This window comes from Alosa pseudoharengus, unplaced genomic scaffold (genome assembly GCF_046254945.1).
Source record: "Alosa pseudoharengus isolate Yale_2024_CS ecotype anadromous, Long Island Sound unplaced genomic scaffold, YU_APseudo_1.1 YU_APseudo_1.1_scf_9, whole genome shotgun sequence".
NCBI classification, from domain to species: Eukaryota; Metazoa; Chordata; class Actinopteri; order Clupeiformes; family Clupeidae; genus Alosa; species Alosa pseudoharengus.
In genome coordinates, this window is record NW_027468881.1 from 32,354,002 (window position 1) to 32,377,225 (window position 23,224).

The 23,224-nt window shown below is 45.0% G+C and overlaps 1 protein-coding gene across 1 annotated transcript in view; it reads left to right on the forward strand.

The window, feature by feature from the left end:
- The window catches only part of ccdc30 (coiled-coil domain containing 30), a 42,573-nt gene that overhangs the window by 10,887 nt on the left and 8,462 nt on the right, over positions 1-23,224 (forward strand). Inside the window, exons 16-24 of the mRNA XM_076275538.1 lie at positions 440-618; positions 965-1,214; positions 3,205-3,327; positions 3,526-3,696; positions 6,642-6,851; positions 20,467-20,624; positions 21,003-21,168; positions 22,431-22,552; positions 22,702-22,843. Coding sequence (XP_076131653.1) covers positions 440-618; positions 965-1,214; positions 3,205-3,327; positions 3,526-3,696; positions 6,642-6,851; positions 20,467-20,624; positions 21,003-21,168; positions 22,431-22,552; positions 22,702-22,843 — 1,521 coding nt within the window. The remainder of the gene's footprint in view (positions 1-439; positions 619-964; positions 1,215-3,204; positions 3,328-3,525; positions 3,697-6,641; positions 6,852-20,466; positions 20,625-21,002; positions 21,169-22,430; positions 22,553-22,701; positions 22,844-23,224) is intronic.

Consider the following 23,224-nt stretch of genomic DNA (forward strand, 5'->3'; position numbering starts at 1 on the left):
CACATCATTTTTCTTCCTAATGCTGCAGACTTTTCCATTTCATTGAATGCAGAGTTGCCAACCCTCACGCATTGGTGTTACGCATTGGTGTAAGAGCACGTAGAGCCAATCAAATGAATGAATCTCGCTCTCAACATTTGGGATCCTTGTTCGTCCTGTCCAGATGTATATTTCATGAGTGACCAGCGGACTATGCATTATCCCTTTACTGAAATCCCTTCACTGAAAAAGCATCAGATGTCTGCTGAAAAATGAATTCCCAATATTCGCTCCAGAGAAATGGTTTGGTGAATAGTGCACTGTGAGATTCAACCTCCAGTAAATTAACATCCAATAGCATTGTCCGTGTTCTATTTTAATTTACACATACTGTGACAGTTGTTTGCACGCAATTTAAAATAAGATGGTTTGTTGTCTCACTGATCTGCGTTGTTTGCAGGTGGCACAGTTGGAACGTGCCCACGCTCGACTTAAGAGCGACTTGGCTCTCCAGGCAGAGAACAGCCCGGCCCAGAAGGACCTCAGGGAGAGCTGGGGTCAGGTGACTGAGCTCACGGCTCAGGTGGAGCGAGTGAAGGCAGAGCTGTCCAGCCTGGACAAGGAGAACAGAGCACTCAAGTAAACAGCTTTACGAAACATGGCCGACACTATGTAATTATAAAACACACTAAACTTGAATAGCTGAGGTGGAAGAGCAAAATGCTAATATCTCCTCCTAGGTCCTGGTGTTTTTGGTAAGTTTCTGTGAAAGGGCTAAATGACATAAGTGGCAGACAAAGAATAAAATAAAAAAAAATACCGTCATCTTAACAAATATTGCTCCAGAATAAGAAAACATAACTCAGCCTGAAAGCCCGACAGAAATTGAGTATAGGCCTTTGTAACTTCATCCGGTAGTGTGACCTCAACCACCTGTAATTTCTTATGCTGAAACTCCATCTGACCCCAACCCCTCCCCCTGCAGAAGTGACATGGCTGAGAGGAACCGGCAGGTGCTGGAGCTCCAGAGGAAGCTGAGTGAGGAGGCGCAACTGCGGCTACAGGCCGAGGGGGAGAGACATCGGCTGGGCCTGGAGCTTCAGCACGTCAGGGACCAGCAGCAGCAGCAGCAGCAGCAGCTGGTTTGGCTGGAGGGGAGGAGGCCCAAGCCAGAGGGGGAGCCCAGACCAATGCCTCCCTCTGGGGCCAGTCTGCAGGAGGAGGGGCGCGGTCAGGTAGGAGAAGGCCAGAAGACGTTCATATGGTCCTTGCCAGTGTGGGATAACTTTTCCGAACATGTAGGACGGAAGAATAAGCAGTTCACTCTCTGATTTGGTTCTCTCTGTTTTTGATCCACTCTTCCCATAGTCTACGCTTTAACAGAGTGACCAGACTGATATCATGAACTGCGTGTGTATGACACGCCAATGACCACTAGCGTGTTATGTAACGCATAATCGCATTTTGGCATGTTTACCAATGCCATAACCCTAACCCTAGAGCAGTGTTTCTCAAACTTTTTTTCTGGGGACCCACTTTTTAAAAATGACAGACTATCGCGACCCAACTCGTGACTGTGGTAGTTAACAGTATAAGTATATATACTTTTTGATCCCGTGAGGGAAACAAACTAGATCAGTGGTTCTCAAACTTTTTCTTTCATTCCCCACTTTGATCAAGGGGGCATTCTCGAGCCCCACCTGTCCCTCATCGCTCTAAGAAAGTGGTAGGTCAAGCTTAAAATTGTCAAATTTATTGAAATAATGACAAGTTCTAAATATATCCTCTTCAACAGAGTTAAAATCAGCTGGTGCTGCAGATATAATAATAAATAAATACATAACACACATATTTCTGTTTTCCAGCAACATATTAGGAAGCATAGGCCATTTTACAACATTGTACAATATATTCATTGAAATACCAACATGCTGCATTAAATGGATCCATAATCCAGTCATACTGAGCACTGCTGGTTGGGCAATATTTTTGAAATAAACTTTGCAGGGATGTGATGTAGGCCTACTGTTTAATACATGGGATCACAAGAGTGGCTCCCAATCAGACGTTTCAGCGATTTCGCTCAGAAATCTCAAAGGCATAATACGGTCGCGATCGAGGCGCCTGTCCCATACTCAAGTTTTTTGGTGAATGCAGTAATCTTATTTGCTAGGTGAGGTAGGTGCTTGTCTTTGCCTTGTAACTGGACATTTAACTCAAATGTATCGCTAAGATATATCAAATATATCGCTAAGATAGGCCATCTTCGTCAAGAAATGTTCATTATTGAACGTGCTTGCAGATTCAAACATGCGCTCTTCCTCCAAGAAGAGGCGACTAGGAGCTCAAACACGCGCGACAGCACTTTACCTCGGGAAAGCCACCTTGCCTCGCTGTGAAACAGTACAGCCTTTTGGTCAGCTACCATCTCTTCGCAAAGTGCGGAGAATAGACAGCTTTTAAGGGCCGCGTTTTGAGGAAATTCACCACTCTCACAACAACGTTCAAAATCTTATGTAGGTCAGGACTAACTAAGCTGCCTTGACACGAGCGCTTCCCTGTGAATAACACAGTGCGTCCATTGCGCATCGGGTGCTACCTGGGCCCAGGCTACAGATAAAAAAAATAAATAAAAAAACTCCTGTTTTTCACGTCAGTTCGCGCCCCACCTGGCATGTCTCCGCGACCCACAGTTTGAGAAACGCTGCCCTAGAGGCACATACACGCGGAAGTGAGACAATAAGAGGCGTGTATGTTTACGCGGAGTTGACATTGCTCAAAATGCGTGCAGATAAGACGGCAGTTTTTTTGAAGTGCCGTGTATATTTATGCAAAACCATGATACCAAGTTGGAGTGACGGTTATCAAGCTCTACCTGTTTTGTCTCCAGCCTGATTACTGACTGTTGTACTATTCAAGTCCTGTCTGTAGCCCAGTCTGTGGTGGGTCCTCTAGTGAATTATTCTCTTACTCGACTTAGAAGATTTTATCCACATTTCCACTCAGGGTTCTTTATTTGAATGGCCAAAAATGGCATGAAAACGTTGGATGCAAACCCAGATATTTATATTTCCCCACACCAAATTGTCACATCCTGAATATGGCATTTCATTCATATCTGACTTAAACACAGTGGGGTTACTACTGTAGGTCTAACAGTGTAGTGTCATCATGGCTGGCACGGAGGTTTAAAGCAGGTGATGAGTTGTTGTGGTCATCTTCCAGCTGGCGTCTCTGAAACTGGAGATGCATCGGCTGCACTCTACGCTGGAAGAGGAGAGAGAGCTGGCCAGCCAACACCAGCTGGCCCTGCAGGCACAGATCAATGAGGCACATGCCCGTTCAAAGGTTAGAAACACACACACACACACACACACACACACACACACACACACACACACACACACACACACACACACACACACAAGCACAAGCACACACACACATGGACATGCTTTTGAGTATTGTGGGATGGGATACATTTAGTTTTTTTGCTCTTGAGAAAGTTTATTTTTCCCTTAAGTGTTTGCCATTGCTGTTCTGCAGTCCCAAGATTCGGTCCTGCAGCAGAAAACGGAGGAAACCAAGCAGCTGAGGCAGGATCTGGCCCGCACCCAGAACCTCTTCACCTCAGCTGAGCGCGAGCTGCGTTATGAGAGGGAGAAGAACCTGGACCTCAAGAAGCACAACGCTCTGCTGGACCAGGAGAAGCTCAAGGTAGAAATGACCTCCTCAACAAACCCACTGACTCTTCTCTCTCTCTGTCATCAAGTTCTTAAAAATTAATGTTTATTTTTTTTTTGCTGATGCGAGAAATTATCCGATCCGTGACCAGTGTTTCCGCTAGATTTTTTTTTAACAGTGGTGGCACCCCCCCACCCCCGAAGAAAAAAAAAAAAGGTTACAAGGGTAGTATGAAAAAACTGGTCGGGTGTCACTCCCAGGATTTTTTTTCATTCTAGTTGCTAATCACACCATTTAGCCTAACGTGACTTGAGGGACAGGATTCAGGAACTATGACAGGCCCATCTTCTGTCTGACTCACGTCACGTTAACCCATGCATTAAACCACATTGTTACTTGAACGCTTGAACATACCGGTAGTTCACGTTGACAATGGAGAAACACTTAGCTTACTTTGTTTATGACAGAAATTAAGCTTTTTTTGCCAACATGTTGTAGAAACACAACCCACAACACTGCCTGTATTTGGTGCAAATCTTCTTTACTTTATAGTCCGCGATTCACATTAGGGCCATCACCGAGAGTGCATCCAAAATGTTTTTGGCCAAGTTTTGCAATTTACCTTCGTTACTACCAGTCGTTGCTTTTTTACTGCGTCGATTCGCGATTGAGTGCGCATCTAATGTAACAGCGGTGTCTTCGCGGAGACATCCTCTCTCCAGTTTAATTTCTGCTGTTGTTGCGAGCAAGCTTATAGACTACGATATGGGAAATACTTTCAATGCAATCAGCTTCAGAAATGAATGGGGTTTCCTTTGCCTGTACTACACCTTTCCACCAAGTTGTGCGAAAATTTTAGTTTTTGCGATGTTGAGAAACATGCGTAGCACAAGGAAGCTCCTGATAGCGCATGCCACTAATGTTTATAAAAACAGTATATTTATGGAATAAAACTAGACAGGTACCTCGGATTAGCATTGCTGTTTGTTCTTGAACATTTAGCCTAACCTACTATGCTTCCGGACAATATTTTGCGTCTCCCCTAATTCTGAAGCAGTGGCACCGCTAAATGAAAGTTAATGTTTTAAATAGGCTACATCAATACAATATATAATATGTGAACTGAAACTGGACGGTCCATAATAACCTCTGACTAGTTTAGGTTACTTATTGTTAAATTGCAATGTGAGCGGCAGCCAGCAGGGGAGGATACGTCGGAGGATTATTTAAAAAGAAACTGCAACTACATTGTGCGTCTGTCCTGATTCTGATACTGTGGCGGTATTAATTAAACCGTGGGGGGCCGCCATGCTGAAATAAACGTAGAGGAAACACTGCGTGACTCAAAACTGATACGATCCAAAATGTGAATTTTGTCATCTGTTGCACCCCTGCTTTAGATCTGTGTTAACTGGCAGATTTTGTTCATGAGTGCATGAGTTTGGGGGCAGCCGTGGCCTACTGGTTAGCACTTCGGACCTGTAACCGGAGGGTTGCCGGTTCGAACCCCGACCAGTAGGCACGGCTGAAGTGCACAGGCAAGCCACCTAACTCCTAACTGCTCCCCGAACGCCGCTGTTGATGCAGGCAGCTCACTGCGCCGGGATTAGTGTGTGCTTCACCTCACTGTGTGTTCACTGTGTGTTCACTGTGTGTTCACTGTGTGCTGTTTGTGTTTCACTAATTCACGGATTGGGATAAATGCTGAGACCAAATTTCCCTCACGGGATCAAAAGAGTATATATACTATATACATACTATACTAGATGGTACCAGGTTATGTATGTGTGCAGTTGATTGCTGGAGTAATGTAATGTACTGTATGTGTGCAGGTGTGTGGTTTGTAATGGGTATTATGGATACGCACAGTTGATTTCAGGGGTTGTGAATGTTTGCAGGTGTGTGGTTCCTAATAGGTGTTATGAATGTGTGGTAGTTAGAACCCGACCGATATGGGATTGTAAAGACCGATACTAATTTTGATATTTGAGGATTTCAAAAACCGATAAACAATAAATGAGCCAATATTCATTTTTAACAAACACAGTGTAAACACTTTAATATAGCATATTGAAAAGTTCTGCTCAAGGTGGGACATTGTGTTTAAAAAGGCCTAACTATCTGGTATCCTAATGAAAGGCTCTTGTACAATAAATTATGAAATAATTATTATGAATAATACTCATGTCATGTTTGTTCTTATGGGTGTTGTTCTTATGAATGCTTGTATGGGTGTTCCCAGGCTATAACTGTATTTGTTAGTTTCTACTTTCAATCCCTTTTCACCTGGGCAGGTGTGTGTGGTCTATAATGTGTTGTGGCTGTGTGCAGGTGTGTGTGATCTCTAACAGGTGTTGTGGCTGTGTGCTGGTGTGTGTGGTCTATAATGTGTTGTCGCTGTGTGCAGGTGTGTGTGTGGTCTATAATGTGCTGTGGCTGTGTGCAGGTGTGTGTGTGGTCTATAATGTGCTGTGGCTGTGTGCAGGTGTGTGTGTGGTCTATAATGTGTTGTGGCTGTGTGCAGGTGTGTGTGTGGTCTATAATGTGTTGTGGCTGTGTGCAGGTGTGTGTGGTCTCAAACAGGTGTCGTGCAGGTGTGTGTGGTCTCTAACAGGTGTTGTGGCTGTGTGCAGGTGTGTGTGGTCTATAATGTGTTGTGGCTGTGTGCAGGTGTGTGTGGTCTCTAACAGGTGTTGTGACTGTGTGCAGGTGTGTGTGGTCTATAATGTGCTGTGGCTGTGTGCAGGTGTGTGTGTGGTCTCTAACAGGTGTCGTGGCTGTGTGCAGGTGTGTGTGGTCTATAATGTGTTGTGGCTGTGTGCAGGTGTGTGTGGTCTATAATGTGTTGTGGCTGTGTGCAGGTGTGTGTGGTCTCTAACAGGTGTCGTGGCTGTGTGCAGGTGTGTGTGGTCTATAATGTGCTGTGGCTGTGTGCAGGTGTGTGTGTGGTCTCTAACAGGTGTCGTGGCTGTGTGCAGGTGTGTGCGGAGCTAAGGCAGGCCCAGGCCAAGCGGAGCCAGCTGGAGCAGAGTGAGCACGAGCAGGTGGCCCAGCTGGAGCGGCTGCACCAGAAGAGCCGGGAGCTGGAGCTCCAGCTTGCCCGCAGCGCACAGAGCCGCCATTCCACCAGCAGCCTACAGGAGGAGCTCTGCACCGAGAGGAGCCGCCTCATCACTGCTGACAAGAAGGTAAGAAGACTCAAGGGGTCCGTCCGCACATTGGCGCCGACACATCCCTAGTCGAAATGTCGTTTGCCCTTGCACACTGGCAATGCAAGTCAGTAGCCTACACAGAAGTTGGTTAATTTTGTCACAATGGATTTTCTTGAGTGGCGGCAACAAAAATAGCCAGAAATTGTAATCTATACGGAGGTGGCAGCAAAGTCTGATGCTGGTGTGCGGGGTTGTATTGAGAATAATGGGATCTAAGTCAATCTTTGTTGGACCAAACCAAAAATAAACTTGTTTGAGACAAACAATATTTCAGGCTAAATAAAAAATATAGACTAGATTTGCATGTGCAAAGATGATTTCAAATGTTTTACCCTGCACCCTAGGCTATGCAGATTGTGCTGTTTAGTTCGTCCAAACCAATAGGCTCATGTCGTGGGAACAGTGTTCCCTTCACATTAGCTTACATGTTAAACTGTGCCATATATATATATATATATATATATATATATAAACAACAGCAGCTTCATGTCTTTTGTTTCTTGAATGCCCAATGCTGCCAGACCCATCTTCATGGTTCAAACGTAATGTATTCTCCATGAAATAGACTCGTTATAGACTAGGCTACACATCTATTTTTTCACATGCAAAAATTCAACATAGCTGTCACTACGAAACAAAACCCCTTATTTTCCCCCATTTTAAATGGCTTACTTTTGACCTTAAAACCCTTCTACAATTATGTAGATGCTATGTATAAATTTGCTTAGATTAAGGAGAAAAGCCTACTGAATTTACCCCTTACTTTTTCATTTCCCCTTAATTTCCTCCCTTAATCAAGGAATCCCTGAATTAATACCTTAAAATAAGAATTAAATGCCACTGCTGGCCATTTGGGTGCCCTAAGCAGAACTGCTTTCGAGGAGTGACAGCAAAATAATAACTTCATATAGCTCGACTTACCCCACGTTTTAGTCTGTTTTTGTAGCAAAGCATGTTTATAATCCAACGCTATGGCAAAGCATGTTCATAATCCGGTTTTGAGATCCTAGCAAATTCCGGCATGGCATTCAATTCAAGGCTCACATTGCATACCAATTTGTTTAACAAAGAAACACCTTTTTGCCTTTATTTTGTTAATGGCAATGCAGTATAAAGTTGTTGAGAATCATTTATGAGTGCATAGCACATGTAGGCCACAGGCTAACACGCAAACTCGGGTCAATTCAGGTCAGATCAGTTCATGTCACAGATATGGAGCGCAGAAACGTCATTTTTCATCACTAAATAAAAAAATGCCATTTACTTCTGTAAGGCGCACACCATATATGTCTGTAAATTGCTCAGCCCCAGAGAATCCCTCCACCATGGCAATGTGCTCTACACACACATGTAAGGAAAGTCGAGCTGCCAGCTTGCAGTGGTGAGATACATGTCAAAATATAATAATTGTTATAATACGCTTTTTGTGTTTTTATTATTTAAAAATCTAAATTAAATCAATGCAAGTATTAATACATGAAATTGTGGCAGGTAATGTGGGTAGCCTAGACTCTGCTGAACAAAACAATATATAGCATGTGTGTATGGCACAATGACCAGGATAAATCCTTCTAACTAAAGGTAGTGAAAATGCCCTTAAAACAGTCTAGGGTTCTAAGGGTTAAAGTGATCAATTAAGTCTTCTACCTGACAGTTGACAGTTGTGGTGTGTGGTGACAGACACATTAAAGAACACACAGAAATGATCGGATAAGGCTAGGTCTTTAATTGTTGTAGAGACATTGAGACCCTTTGTGATAATAAGGTTGAGGGTATGGCCAAGAGTGTGTGTTGGCTCTTGTACATGCTGTGTTAGGTTGAAGGTATCAAGTAGTGTAATTAATTCCTTGGCATAACCGTTTTCAGGATTATCCACATGCAAGGTTAGATCTCCTGATATAATAAGACATCTATGCAGATAGTTGACAACAGTTTACCTAACTCTTCAAGGAAGACTTTAGCTGAGTGTTTTGGAGGCCTGTAAATAGTCAGTAGTAAAATCTGAGGAGAAGATTTAATGATGCACACAGGTATTCAAATACAAAGATACAAAGTCATCCAATGATGATTGATTGCACTTAAAAGATTTTTTGAACATTGTGGCTATCCCCCCTCCCCTTTTATTTGTTCTGCAAGCACTTAGTAAGCTGAAATTTTTGGGGGGCTGATTCGATGAGGGTAGTAGCACTGTTTGCTTGATCTAACCATGTCTCAGTTAAAAGTAGAAAATCGAGGTTGTGTGTGCAGATAAAATCATTGACTAAAAATGATTTGTTTAAAAGATATCTTATATTCAGAAGTGCTAGTTTTACTCTAAGGCAGGGGTCTCAAACACCCGGCCCACGGGCCAAATCCGGCCCGCATCCGCCCCAATTCCGGCCCGCGACGTATGTCAAAATAATAATGTAATCCGGCCCTTGAGACTTTTTAATTGCGACAAACAACGATACTGATTAAAATAGACGATAGTTCCAAGTACGGTGACAAATCTCATTTGTACTCTGCTCCACTATGTGCTAGACATCCAGAGCTTCATTCAAACCCAAAATCGCTGCGCAAAGTTTTCAGGAAATACTTGTATTAGCGAGAAACACAAAGACGTGCATTTGTAATGACGCGGAAGCGATGCAGGCCATAGTGTTGCATAAATTGAAGCAGAAATTAAGCAGAAATAGGCCTACACCTAATGTTGAAAAACGTTTACGTGTGATGAAGTCTTAGGTAGGCTATGTTATTCACCTATTTTAAATCTGAAGGAGAATATCCTTTTGGAGATTATGATCGATCGTCTATTGAATGGAGTTGCGTCTGCCTGTATACGACGGTGTCCACTAAGCATACCATGCCTATTTCGACCCTCTGCCCAACATAGCTTGGAGGTTGCAGTGGTAATCGTGATGATAGTGTCCGTAATGGACGTGGTAAAGACAGCAGGGCTAGTAGAAATAGGGCTCTAAACTACAAAATCACCTGCAATATGATGCGAACTTCTGGGTACTCAGATTACCCGCGATAGGAACTGATTTGACCAGAATACTTTATTGTAGGCCTTGTGGTTTAGAAACCATATACATCTTAGGTGTTGGTATACATCGTAGGTGTTTTCCTGTTAATTTGTTATGTGGGTAATATGAAAAAAGGAAAGTAAACCTGCTCAAATATGTTCATCCAGTATTTACTGAAAGGTGCATATTTTGAGGTGCTTGCCATCCAGTGGCAAATTAGATGGGTAAATTTACCCCCTTCATAAACTTTTGTTTTACTCAAAGATTTTTACATTTACAGTAGGACTTTATCTCTGACCACTTTCAAGCCATGGCCTTTTGACATTTTGATATAAAAATCCAATGGTGTTGCTTTCTTAACGCCTATAGTTTGCCAGGTTTAAAAAAGTTATGAGAGGAAAATATTTTTATTTGGTGTGAAACACACACATACCTGTTTTTATGTTTTTCATTTGTTTTATAATTTGTATTAATATTTATTTTATCATTATTTTATTTATAAGCTAAGGTTGCTAGCACAGGTGTCTAAAACTAGATAAAAACACTTGCACTCTTTGCAGTTTTGTGTGGTATTTGAAAAAAGAACATTGCATTTTCAGAAATAGCCGGCCCTCCAATCAGATGACGTTGGCAGAATTGGCCCCCAGCTCATTTGAGTTTGAGACCCCTGCTCTAAGGGCTGTATTTTGGGTCACCAGCGCATGGCGTAATACTCGTTATTCACCCGCGGAAAGTTGAATTCGGTATTTTGCACGTTTATTTTTTAAGCATTGCGCCCAGGGGTGTGGCAATTAACAACCTAGGGAGGGGACTCGCGCATTGTCTAAAAATCGCTATCATACACCACCTAAACCTGGTCAGAAGTCAATGGCGAGTTGTTCATATGCTATTTTAAGAGTGCATGTCAACAGTCATATTGGCAGGTGCACGCACCATCCTTCTATCATTCATGAACGCACACCAGCGCACGTCCATGCAAAGCATTAAATTGCACGATTACAATGGGAAACATAATTAGAATAAAGATATTACGAAATACTGTACATCTCATGATGAGTAGTTATTCACTATCATTTGCAAATTGGTAATGACAGTTAAAAGTGATTAGGGGAGAGGCGAGAGACACGTATGGAGCACAGCTGAAGACGCACTGTCACGAGATATAAGCAACTCCTGCAGGATAAATGTTGTTTTATTCAGTCATTTGAGCAACATTAGGGTAAGTGTTGCTTTTTCCAGCCTATGTTTTCGATGGTAACCCATTGTCAGTCAATAGTGAAAGTAACTGCATATAACTGTCTTGTTGTTGACTGACTCCTTGGTGAAGTTAGTTTCACTTTGCCAATGAGTTCAAATAATAGACGAGTGCAAATGCGTGAAGGCTATGCTAGGTTTTAGTAAAGCATGGTTTAAGAATGACTTCCATACGGTCTCGCAAGCAGCCTCCTTCAAATGCGCCGTTGAATGCCAAAATACCGATGCATTTATTTGACATATCGCGCGTTGCGCCGTTAAAGGGAATGACAGATGTCATTCTCATTGGTTTAAAATGATGTTACGCCCCAAACACACCCATATGACTGATTAAAAGACCTAGGAACACCTTGTTACGCCATGCGCTCCACTTTTGAGAACGAAACCCCTCCCAATGTGAACTGGACATCCTACTAAATTTGAATAGACTTTCAAAGACGATAGACGAGTCTTGATACTTTAGAATGTCATGATAGGGCCCTAAGTGTTGAGGTAATATGAGCTGCGGGGGAATTTTGTGGTTGTTGTGGTACAGGTAGGAGATTTGACTGGTTTACCCTGAAAGGTCGATGCTCTTGACTCGTTCTATTGCTAATCAATACAGGAATAGAGAATGTCATGGGCCTACTGGGTCCCGGCATGTTCTCAAAACTACTGTCAGTACCATTTCTATTGCAGGGACCCCAACAATATCAAACAACTATATTGCAATCAGAGTTAGTGATTTGATCCCTGTTGTTGTTGTCAGTATTGTCCACTGCACATTCCATGTTACGTGCCGGCTGAGAATATGACTGCTGAAAATATTCTTCTGGGGCGGGGGGGGGGGGGGCTGATATAACACAGCCTGTCTGTTTGCAGGGGATCTGCTGATGGTATTAAGCTGTTAAAAGGCTGCCTGGCTATTGCCATTGGTCTCTGCATACTTGCAGGGAGTGACATATGCTGGGGTGGAGATAGTGATGGGTATTCAGGGGAGTTGGGGTGTAGCTTCCACATGTTCACAGTCTCCATTTGACTGCTTAGGTAGTTCACTTTCCACAGTCATTCCAGCAGTGTCCATGTCACTGGTATGTCAGCATAACTCTTTTTTCCGGATAGCGTCTCCGCAGTCTTGGTAGGAGATTTAGATTTCTGCAGCACTCCAACACAGTTTTATCTCCTCATGCTCATTTGTTCCAGTGGATGTGGTTGGGCATTGTTGAGCGGGCTGTTTATGTTCCTCCAAGGTCTTTATTTCAGTGGGGGCTACCGGGCGATTGTCAGTGGTCCCTACAGCAGAGGGGGTTCGGCATGAGACTGTTTCAGCTCGTGCAGAGTGTTTTGGTTTAGCCGAGTTGTTGATGTTTTGTTCCGTCTGTACGGCTACTGAGCGCTTATCAGAGGTTTGGCCGAATGCTGGTTGGTGCAGAGAGAGGCGATAGTTTTCAGTTAAGATGTTGGCTCCAATCCAACTGAGTTCTGTGCTACTTGGTCTGAAATATTCTCTCCGATTCCAGAAAAGGTGAAAATTGTTAATGTTCATTCCACCTGAAAAGCATGTTTTTGCGAGCCAACTTAAAAAAGTCTTGTTAAAACAAAGCTTCCCTCGGCTGGGAGTGGACCACTGAAATTTGTATTCCAAGCTCATATAGGACAGAAAAGTTCCTTGAAATCTTGCTGGACATACAGGTGCTCTTTGTAAATGTAATTTTCTCCTACATGCACAATGATGTGTTTGATTGTTTTATATTTTGACACTATTTCTGTAAGTCTGTCCTTTGTCTCAGACACTGATGCATTTGGAAAACAGCATACAATCATCCTTTCCCCATCTATATGTCTCACAGCAGAGTCACCAAGAACAAGGGTTGTGGGATGGACAAGTGCCGAGTGCTGTTCTTTGTCTGTGCACATAATTTTTGTAATCTGTTCCCTGGGAAGTTTCTCTCTCATGTCTCGGAGGCATTCAGATCTGTTTGATAATCTTAGGGGCTGTGGGTTTTCCTTTGGGCCTGGTTCTATTTCTAATACCAGGCATACATCTAGGAACATATGAATTTACTGGTGTTGAGGTAGTTACAGTTCCTTTTGTATTTTGTTTTCTAGCATCTTGCCAATGTTCTGTACTCACATTAGGCTTTGTTAAGTCAATGCATTCATCCGCTCCATTAGCAGTCATATCAGCCTGTTTGGGTACATTCTCTGCATTCATCCGTCTTTGATAGAAGGGCAATCATTCCTTGATTCTAATGTAGAAATCCTCTGTTCAAGCTCAGTACATTTTCCACAGAATTTCTTGGGTCTTCCCATTTTGTTTTAATCCAACTTCAAGGTGACTTGCTGTTCAGTTTCCCGTTTCTATTGCAGTTTCTATTCTCGTTTATATTCCCGTTTATATTCCTCTAAAGCTGTAAAGTCTTTTTTCAAAATTAACCACTAAAGTTCCAAGATATAAAATGTACTGGCTTCACTATCTTTGTTGTCCAAACTTGTAAATAAAATAAAGAGAGGAAAAAAAGAGTGACAATTGCTGGAAAGGGTAGGTTAAGCGATGTGAAAAGCGGCCTACTCGCTTGAGTAGGAGGAGCGAAGACACCAAAAATATAAACACCTTACAAGGGTTAAACCCATTTATTATTAATAATAAACCCATATTAACCATGGTTTTTAACCCCCATAGTGGGTTGGGGGTTCGGGGGTTCCATGTTCCATATGTGTTGTGCATGCATTACTTGAAGTGAAGGTGAAGGTGAAGGTAACGAACTCTTAAAAATGTGAAAAACGTGAACTTGAATAAGTAGGCTAAAAATTTAACAATAGGCCTATGAACTATGAAAATTGAACAACTTGAAGCTACATCTATCAAGTGTGAACATGCTTAACAAAATATGGGAACAAAACATGGGAACTAAACGTGCATTACGAATATTATAATCAGTGGGAGCCCTGTGCTTGTTTCCCTGCAACAAGAAGGTTCCATCTGGGGGTGATGGAAGACAGCGACACCCTCAGTGTGTTTGAAATGTCCAGTCGATTGCGCAATTTGGTCTTAGTTGCAGTCATTGCAGAAAACCCGGCCTCGCATAGATACGTGGTGGGAAATGGTAGCAACGTTTTCAGCGTTTTTTTTACGGCTATCTCGGGATATTCTGCTTTGGTTTTGATCCAGAAACCCGCCAGAGAGGTTTCCTCATACACACTCTTAAGACCACCGTCATTTGCAGTTTCGATCAACTGCTCTTCCTCCTGCGCTGACAAGTTAGGACTATTCTGGATATTGACAAATGGGTTGCGGACCCACTCATTGGTTTGCCGTGGATCTTTGGAGGATGGGAAGTAGCCTAACGCTCAAACTTATTTGAAAGCGCAACAAGTGATCGCGCACCAGCTGCGAGAGAAAGGGCCCTGCCTCAGTCTCTCCCAAAACCCCCACTACTGTTTGGAACATATCAAATACACCCCGTTCCCATTTGTCCCCACAAATCAAGCTTGGCTTTAAATACAGTGACTTTATCTGCCAGTTTAAAGACCGTGGTCATTCTCCCCTGGAGTGACAGGTTGAGGTCATTAAGCAACCCGAATATGCCACACAAGCGAGTTTTGACACCCAGTCCTCATCACTAAAATGTGCAGCTAACGGTGACTTTTTTTTCTGTAAGAAATCTCAGCAGCGGCTCTCGCAACTCAAACACTCTGGCCAGTGCTAAAGATGCTTGTTTTTTGTTGCTCATTCTAGCAGTTACTTCAGTAGCAGTAACTTCGTGTGACACTACCGTTTGCCAAGAACTGATCAAGTGAAGTGAGCTGACCTGAGGCTGCGCAGCGCTGAAGGCAATATGTGCCAAGTGTTGAAGGCGGGACAGACAGACGTAAGAAAATAGACCTTGCAATATGCAAACATGCGTGCAATCAAACAACTGCATATAGGCCTATGCCATGTAAAAACATTATTGCGAATTAAATTTAGTTTAGTTTGCATGCATTTTTTTTAAAACTCATGTCGTAGGCTACGGTCCGGTTAGGAATGTCCCACGGCCCGGTGGTTGGGGACCGCTGGTTTAGAGTGTTAGCATAATTTTCGTGGACGAACGCTGGAGTCTTTTCAAACCGTACGGTTGGAGCTGTGATTTTCTCGCCCTCTTATAAGACTGCGATTTGTCTACGTGACTTTCTATTATGATCGGTTGTACACTTTTCTTTATTGATACCGTTACGAGTGAGCTCGCTCTACTGCGGCAACTAGGCCTATGTGGAATCGTTTGGGTGTTTTTTCGCCCTCAGGGTGCCTTAAATACATTTTTGTTTAATGAAATGCCTTCGTGGTCTCGCAGGCTTCTTGAGTTAATGACGGATCTTGTGTTTTCCGCAACGTCTTCCTAAGTGAGTTAGAATTCAAGCGAATTCCGCTTTTGTATTGGAAGTGTTAATTTCACGTTTATGATATTGTTTGTTCGCGTTTTCAAACGCTCTCTTCTGTTTCTTATTTATAAACTAAGGCGGCGCGGTGAGCGTGTGTTCGCTCCTTATTTGCGCATATTTGTTTAGCCTACTGCATTTGATAGCCTCCTTGATTTTGTGTTTGTTGGTTGTTGGTAGTATAGGCCAACCGTTAATTTGTGAACTAAGCTATCGTTTGAGGCATGTTTATGATTTGTGTAGACTGCCGGGCCCCTCTGGAACCGGAGGATGGCCACGATGAGTGTCCAAGCTGTCTGGGCATGGAACACTTAAGGCAGGGTTTGACAGACCAGGCTTGCATGAATTGCAGTTGCCTGAGCGTAGCTGCAAGGACTGCTAGGCTAGCCCAACTAGAATGGGGGTTAAACTCCCAACCACCCCCTGCAAGGAGCCGCATAGGGTCCCCAAAAGCGCGGAAACGCAGAGCAGACACACGGGAGGCCCCTGCTAAAAGGAGGCTTAAACTCCCTAGGCCAGATCCTTTAAACCAGAAGGTAGAAGACCTTCGCTCAGTTTAAAGCGATGCTCCTTAATCTACAAGGTCCGGGAGCACAGCCTGCTGGCGATCACGCAGCAGCCGCTTCAAGGTCTTCATCAGAGCAGCCCCCTGTGCTGTCCCCAGCTGGGGGTGCCCGAGGGGAGGATGTGCTCTCTATTAGGGCCTCGGAGAGCCTATCGACGGTTGATGAGTGGGCAGATGATCTGGGAGATGCAGGGTCTTATGGCTCTTACACCCAGGATGCTTCTGGACACAGCTCACTGAAGGGCTCAGTTGCTAGCCACACATCAGCGATCAAACCCGCTGTGAAGATAGCACTGGCACGCCTGGGCTTAGATGCAGCCCCAGCGCAGGTAGGTATGCAGAACGCTTTTTTCAAGCAGGCCCCTTCTACTGCATCTTTTAGCGTGCCTCCTTCAGCTCCTTTCATTGAGGAGTTAGAGATGCTGGGCTGACCCCAGACGTTTCTCCCATCTCCCCATTGACTGCAGAACCCTGGCTAGTATGCAGGATGCAGCCAGTCATGGGCTGGACCGCATGCCGTGTATAGAGCCGGCACTTGCCGCCCTTATCCTTTCACCTGATGAGGCATTAAGGCCAGATGCACGTTGTCCCCGGCCACAGTGTCACCTGACTGACGAGCTTATTGGGAAGAGCTATGACTCAGCGGCGCGGGTTGCGCGCATAGGCAACTCAATGTTGCACCTTATACTGTCCCTGTCACAGACCCTCCAGTCCTCTGGAGCAGACCAGTCGGCAGGAGTGCTGAGTGAGGCCTCACTGAAAGCATTTGGGTACATGACAAGGGAACTGGGGAGACTAATGTCGTCCCTGACCCTGACACGGCGACAGATATGGCTGGCTCAGTCACCATTGTCTGAGCCCTGCAGGAAAGCCCTTCGTTGTCTCACGGTGGTTCCTGGACAACTCTTTGGGCCTGCCGCACAGCAAATGCTCGAACGCAGCCTACAGGTAACGCAAACCAGGCAGCAGTTTGCTAGCCTGCGTTGTGCATCCGTTCGGGGACAGAGGCCCGCTACGGCGGGTGATACTCTTCAGCCAATAAGGCGGACCTTTGCACAGGGGTCAACAAGGCCAGAGCGGTTTTGCCGGCCTGCTGACAACCAGCCCTCTCACAGGGAACGGCGCACGCCTGAATATCGCCCCTTTTGGAGTAGGAGGGGGCGAGGAGGTAGACAGTGACGTCTTCAGGCCGGCAGTCGGACGCTTCACCAGAGAACAGTTCAATTACTGGGAAGCGAATACAGCAGACCCCTGGGTAGTGTCAACCCTGTCAAAAGGGTAGACCATCCAGTTCAAGCACCGACCGCCGAGGTTTCAAGGGGTCAAAATGACTGTGATGAAGGACCAGGGCAAGGCTCTGGCCCTGCGCCAGGAGGTTCAGGCCCTCCTGGAAAAGGGGGCCATCGAGCAACTAGGGCCACCATCACAAGACAGTGGGTTCTATTCCACATATTTTTTAATTCCAAAGAAGGGGGGTGGACTTCGCCCCATACTGGATCTAAGGCAGTTGAACAGCCATCTAAAGGTATTCAAATTCCATATGCTTCACACAGCAGAGGTATTACAAAGCGTCAAGCAAGACGTCTGGTTTACAACCATAGATCTGAAAGATGCATATTTTCATATTCCAATTGCACTTCACCACAGGCAATTCCTCCGCTTCGCTTTCGAGGGGAGGTCTTACCAGTTCCGAGTTCTCTCGAGCATTTCCTGCCAGTCTTAGCAGGTAGACATGTCCTTGTAAGGACAGACAACATGTCAGTGGTTTACCATATCAACCACCAGGGGAGCACAAGGTCTCTAGCGTCCCTGAGGCTGATTCAGCAGCTACTCTCATGGGCCTACCCTCAGCTATTGAGCCTGAGGGCAATGCACATCCCAGGCACACGGAATGTCACGGCGGACTTCATGTCCAGGCAACAACCCGATCCAGGGGAATGGAGGCTGAACCTAGAAGTGGTGCACGCCATCTGGCACCAATATGGCAGAGCGGAGGTGGATCTTTTCGCCTCTCAAGCCACAACACACTGCCCCCTCTGGTTCTCACTCAGGGAGTCAACAAGCCCCTTGGGCCAGGATGCACTGGCGCATGGGTGGCCCCAGCAGCTCCTGTATGCATTCCCCCCACTCCCGCTCATACTACCCACTCTAGAGAGGATTCTCCGGGACAGCCCCCAAGTGCTGCTTGTAGCCCCCAGGTGGCCAGGGAGAGTCTGGTTCCCGGTGCTATACAGCCTGCTGGACGGACAGCCTTGGCGTCTCCCTGTGCGCACAGACCTCCTCTCTCAGCTGGGTGGCCGGATCTGGCATCCGAACCCAGCACGATTGCAACTTTGGGTGTGGCCTCTGAAGGGTCTGAACCACTGCTAGGGGCATGTGACCCTGCAGTGGTACAGACTATCCACAACTCACGGGCACCCTCCACTAATGCGCTTTACGCTAATAGGTGGAAGCTTTTTATACAATGGTGCCAAGAACATGGACAAGAGCCAACACGTTGCCCGATACCGGCTATCCTCAGTTTTCTACAATCACGGTTTGATGACGGACTGGCGGCATCCACTATCAAGGTGTATGTAGCTGCAATATCAGCTAGGCATAACAAGGTAGAGGGAGTTACAGTGGGATCCCATAGTCTGGTGACCCGTTTTCTCAAGGATGCTCAGCGACTGAGGCCCCCTCAAAGAAGGATAATACCTTCCTGGGACTTGCCGCTGGTGCTGAAGGCACTGTGTCGTCACCCGTTCGAACCTCTGGGGAGGTCAGGATTAAAATGGTTGTCTTTGAAGACGGCTTTTCTCCTAGCCATGTCATCGGCGAAGAGAGTGGGGGAGCTACACGCGCTGTCTGTCAGCCGGGAGTGCCTACAATGGAGTTCCGATGGCACAGGGGTGACCCTGTGGCCGAACCCGGCATTTTTACCCAAAACCTTCTCTGCAACGTATGCTAACCAGCCGCTCAGTCTGGGAGCATTCGAGCCCCCAGCCCAGGGGGAGGAACCGGGGCAAGGTGACATTCTTCTATGCCCAGTCCGAGTATTGAAAGCCTATATTGAACAGACCGCTGCCCTCCGGCAGTCAGATTCATTATTCATCTGCCACACTGGACATGCCTGTCTAAGCAACGGCTATCCAAGTGGATCGTGGAGGCAATCAGCTATGCCTACTCTGATAGTGGCTTACCGGTTCCACCTCGCGTTTGTGGTCACACTTTCTGACATATGCATGGCGGCCTCATGGGCGTCGACTTGCACATTTGCAAGGTTTTATAGGGTCAATGTGGCCACGAACCTCGTAGCCACAGCCGCCCTCTCAAGCCATTAAAAGGGTATGTAGATCTTCCTCGTGACCCTGTTGGTATTTGTCATCCAGGAAAGCACCGGTCAGTAGAAATGAAATAGAATGATGGTTACGTATGTAACCGCGGTTCTATGAATTTCGGATGACCGCCAGAGCTTGGCAGTCACTCGGAAGGCGGACGAGAAGATTGCCAAGAGGTCACTTCCGGGGTGAGCGCACCTTAAGTACCGGGGCGGGGTCATGCGTCACCCCATGTCACGAGTGACTGTTGATATAAACACTCGACCTGCACGTGCATGTGATGGAAATCCAGGTGCTGAAAGCGGTCATCCGAAATTCATAGAACCGCGGTTACATACGTAACCATCGTCTTCTTCAGAAGGTATAAACCATGGTTTTCCTCAGAACGTACAGTATAAACCATGGTTTTCCCTAACCCAACTTTATCAACTGTTACAAAAACATAGTAGTTACACGGTTACCATGATAAAACCATAGTAGTATCACAGTCACCATGAAGTGCGATAGGGTAACCATGGTGATACAAAAGCTACTATGAAGAACTATGCATAAACCATAGTAGTACGATCATCATCACCATGGGTTACCATGGTAAAACCATAGTTACTGCATTAAAACAATATGAAACCATGGTTAATTTTTGTAAGGGGGTGTTTCACACACACTCCTTGACTGGCAAGATGGCGGCGAGCAGAAAAATCAAGTGAGTTGTTCAAAACCTTTCTTTTAGTAAACTCTGTGTACACAAACAATGTTCTCAATGGTCAAGTTCATATCTAGAGACACTGATGATACTTCGATCAAAGTTTCAGGTTGTGTCGAAACAGGGAGTGGCACAAGTGAGAGGAACAAAATTATGTTGTGGATGATAACCTTGAAGTTGTGGATTTGTTCATTACTGTTACAGTACACCAGTTTCATGGAACATTTCTTCACTTTAACCGTTTGAGGTGATCCTCTCCTTTGAACCATGTAAGTTGACGGCTGAGCTATCAGTGTAAGCACCTGCTAGGCCCAAGCTGAGAGATGTGTGTATGCTGCTGTTGTAGGTGCTGGAGCTGCAGCAGCACCTGAAGAGCACCCTTCACCAGCTCCGTCTGGAGGAGGCGCGAGCCGGAGAGACGTCCAAGCTGGAAAGGGAGAGCAGGGACCTGGCCGACAGCCTGTCTGCCATCAGGGCCAAGCTCCAGGAGGAGCAGCTGCAGAGGTGAGAGACCCTCTAAACCCCCCTCCCTCAGAGGACCTAATGGTTCTGCCCAATTGTCTGAAGAAACTAATTCTACACCCCCCATACTCATAATGGTTCTGCCTAGTTAATTACTCACTACTACTATTATTATTGCATTTATTATTATATAATGTCAACTGGATTTATAAATGTGCCAGTGGTTCTCATTGGATTTTGCATTGTGTTAGGGTAGGTTGGTTGTAGGTAGGTTGTATTTGTCTAGTAGGTCTAGTCTACTGTAGTTCCCTTTTTTCACTTGTCGTCATTGCCACTTATTGCAACAATATTGTACAACAGCACTCCTGTTGTATCAGGACACCACCCCAAAGCCCACTTCATCTTTCCAACCTCCAACAGGAAGTTGCTCGAGCAGAGGGAGGAAGAGCTCCAGCAACAGATGCGCACCCTGAGAGCGAAGGAGGCGTCTTTAGGTCGCACAAACTCAGAGCTGACTCACCGGCTGCAACAGTTGGAGACCCGCCTTCTGGTCCTGGATAATGAGCAGGATGCTGCCAGAGGGGAAGTAAGTGGTTAACCCTTAAAGGAGTACCGTCACACCAGTGTGACGGGAATGTTGAGAAATGAACGTTCTAAAGAATATCTGGGTTCATTGAATTCAACATAGAATTTTAGAACCTTCAATTGTTGCGGAACTTAGAACGTTCAAAAACCTACACCTTTAAGGGAAAAAAAGAAAATACGTCAATTCTTGTGTTAGAAGATTTCCCTCTTTCACCCCACTGTTATGCAACTGCTTTGCCATTCGACATGAACTTGGAAAGGTACTTAATCCAGCCAAACAAATGTTGTGGCTAAGAGACATATTTATGTAGATGGTTGCTACAACAGCTCAACAACTATTCAGCTCTTTGAGCGTGTGAATGGAAACATCCAGTCACTGCCTCACTAAAGGCTCGTAACCATTGGTGAATTTCCATCATGAGTAAAATCCCAGTGTGTGGGGAAGCCTCTGACTTTTTTTTCCCCATGCATAAAAATGATAAATAAATAAAAGATACGTAGAATTTGTTTAAGATTGCCTGGCAACAGAAAATAACTTACACCTGTAGATACAAATACATAATTTGTGTTACAAATACATCAAACGTTTGCAAAAGAAATAAGGACCCTGTTGTTAACAATTTACTGCTAGTCTTAAATATCATTGTAATTTATTTTGTGTAGTCACATGATCATTACTAAGCACTGTTTAGAAGTTACTAGGCTCTGTGTCCCTAATATTACAACTTCTAATGGAAACAGACGGAGGCTATTCTCTGGCTGCATAAGCCTCAAGAAAAGCCTCAAACTAGCCTAGGTTCGCTCTAACAGTTGTACCAGTGCCGAGCATGATGTGTTCAGTTCTGCTCTGTTCCAAAAGACTGGAACCAGAGCATCCCATGTGTGCTCTGTTCTCTTTTCTGGAGCCTGTTTAAGGCAGGAGTAGGGTTGTACTATTCTGCCATGTCATTTTGTATAAATGGCACATGGGGTGGGGCCATTATTGGCCTGGCATTATGCCGGAACTGGACTGGATAGAGACAAATCCATGGCAAATGAAAGTCAATGCAAAAAGGTGAGGTTGGCTTTGTTTTATTTCTTTTGTTTTATTTGCTTATTTATTTTGTTTATCCTTTATTTAGCCAAGTGAGTGTCATTTGGTCAGAATGCAAACATGTTAATGCTTGTCTTTCATTGATGTGGAATGTTGGGGTTTCTTTGCCAGTACATGCCGGGAGCAATCAAAACAGCCATCTGAATTCCTTCGGCATGTTTATTTTCCAGCAGCGTGTGGCTGAGCAGATTTGCCGCGATCTGAAGGAGCAGATGGCGTCCAGTCAGCAGGAGTCCGAGAGGTTGCAGGAGGAGCTGCAGCAGGCCATGCTACAGCTCGACTCCAACATTCGGTAGGAAATGACAATGACAAACCCTGATGGGACTGAGGCTGGCATGTCAAATAAAAAAAAAGCTCTTTTGTTGGGCGTCTTGTCAGTTGGGATAGGGTAACCTTTCATGCCTCTGATTGCTTGACCCACCCACCCCCACCCCCCTCCAGGAAGTACAATGAGAAGCAGTGCCAATACAAGTCCAAGCTGCGCAAAGCCAAGCAGGTGTACACGAGGGCAACCACACATCGGGACCGAGTCATTCACAAGCTTGAGAACGACATCATTATCGCCAACAGTCTATCTGAGAGAGTGAGTCTCCTCTAAAAGCCAGAGTACTGAATTAATCTCCTGTGTAGAGCAGGATACTGCACCCCAAACTGTTCCCAATGTGCAGGTTGGGGCCTTGCATGGCATGAGACTTTAACTTTGACCCCATGCATTTGCATATGCATTTGTTTATTTTTTAAATGCATCTTGGCTGATCTGGTCACAAGTGAACAGTGCTAAATACAAAAACAAATGCATCCTGAATAAATGCAAATAGGATTTGTAATTCCTGGTGTTGCCTCATGGGGAGGGTGTGACCCCGTCTACAAATTTGTTTATAAAATGCGTCTTGGCCAATATGATCACAGACGGACAGCGCTAAATACAAAAAACGCACTATATAAATACAGTCCATGAACAAAA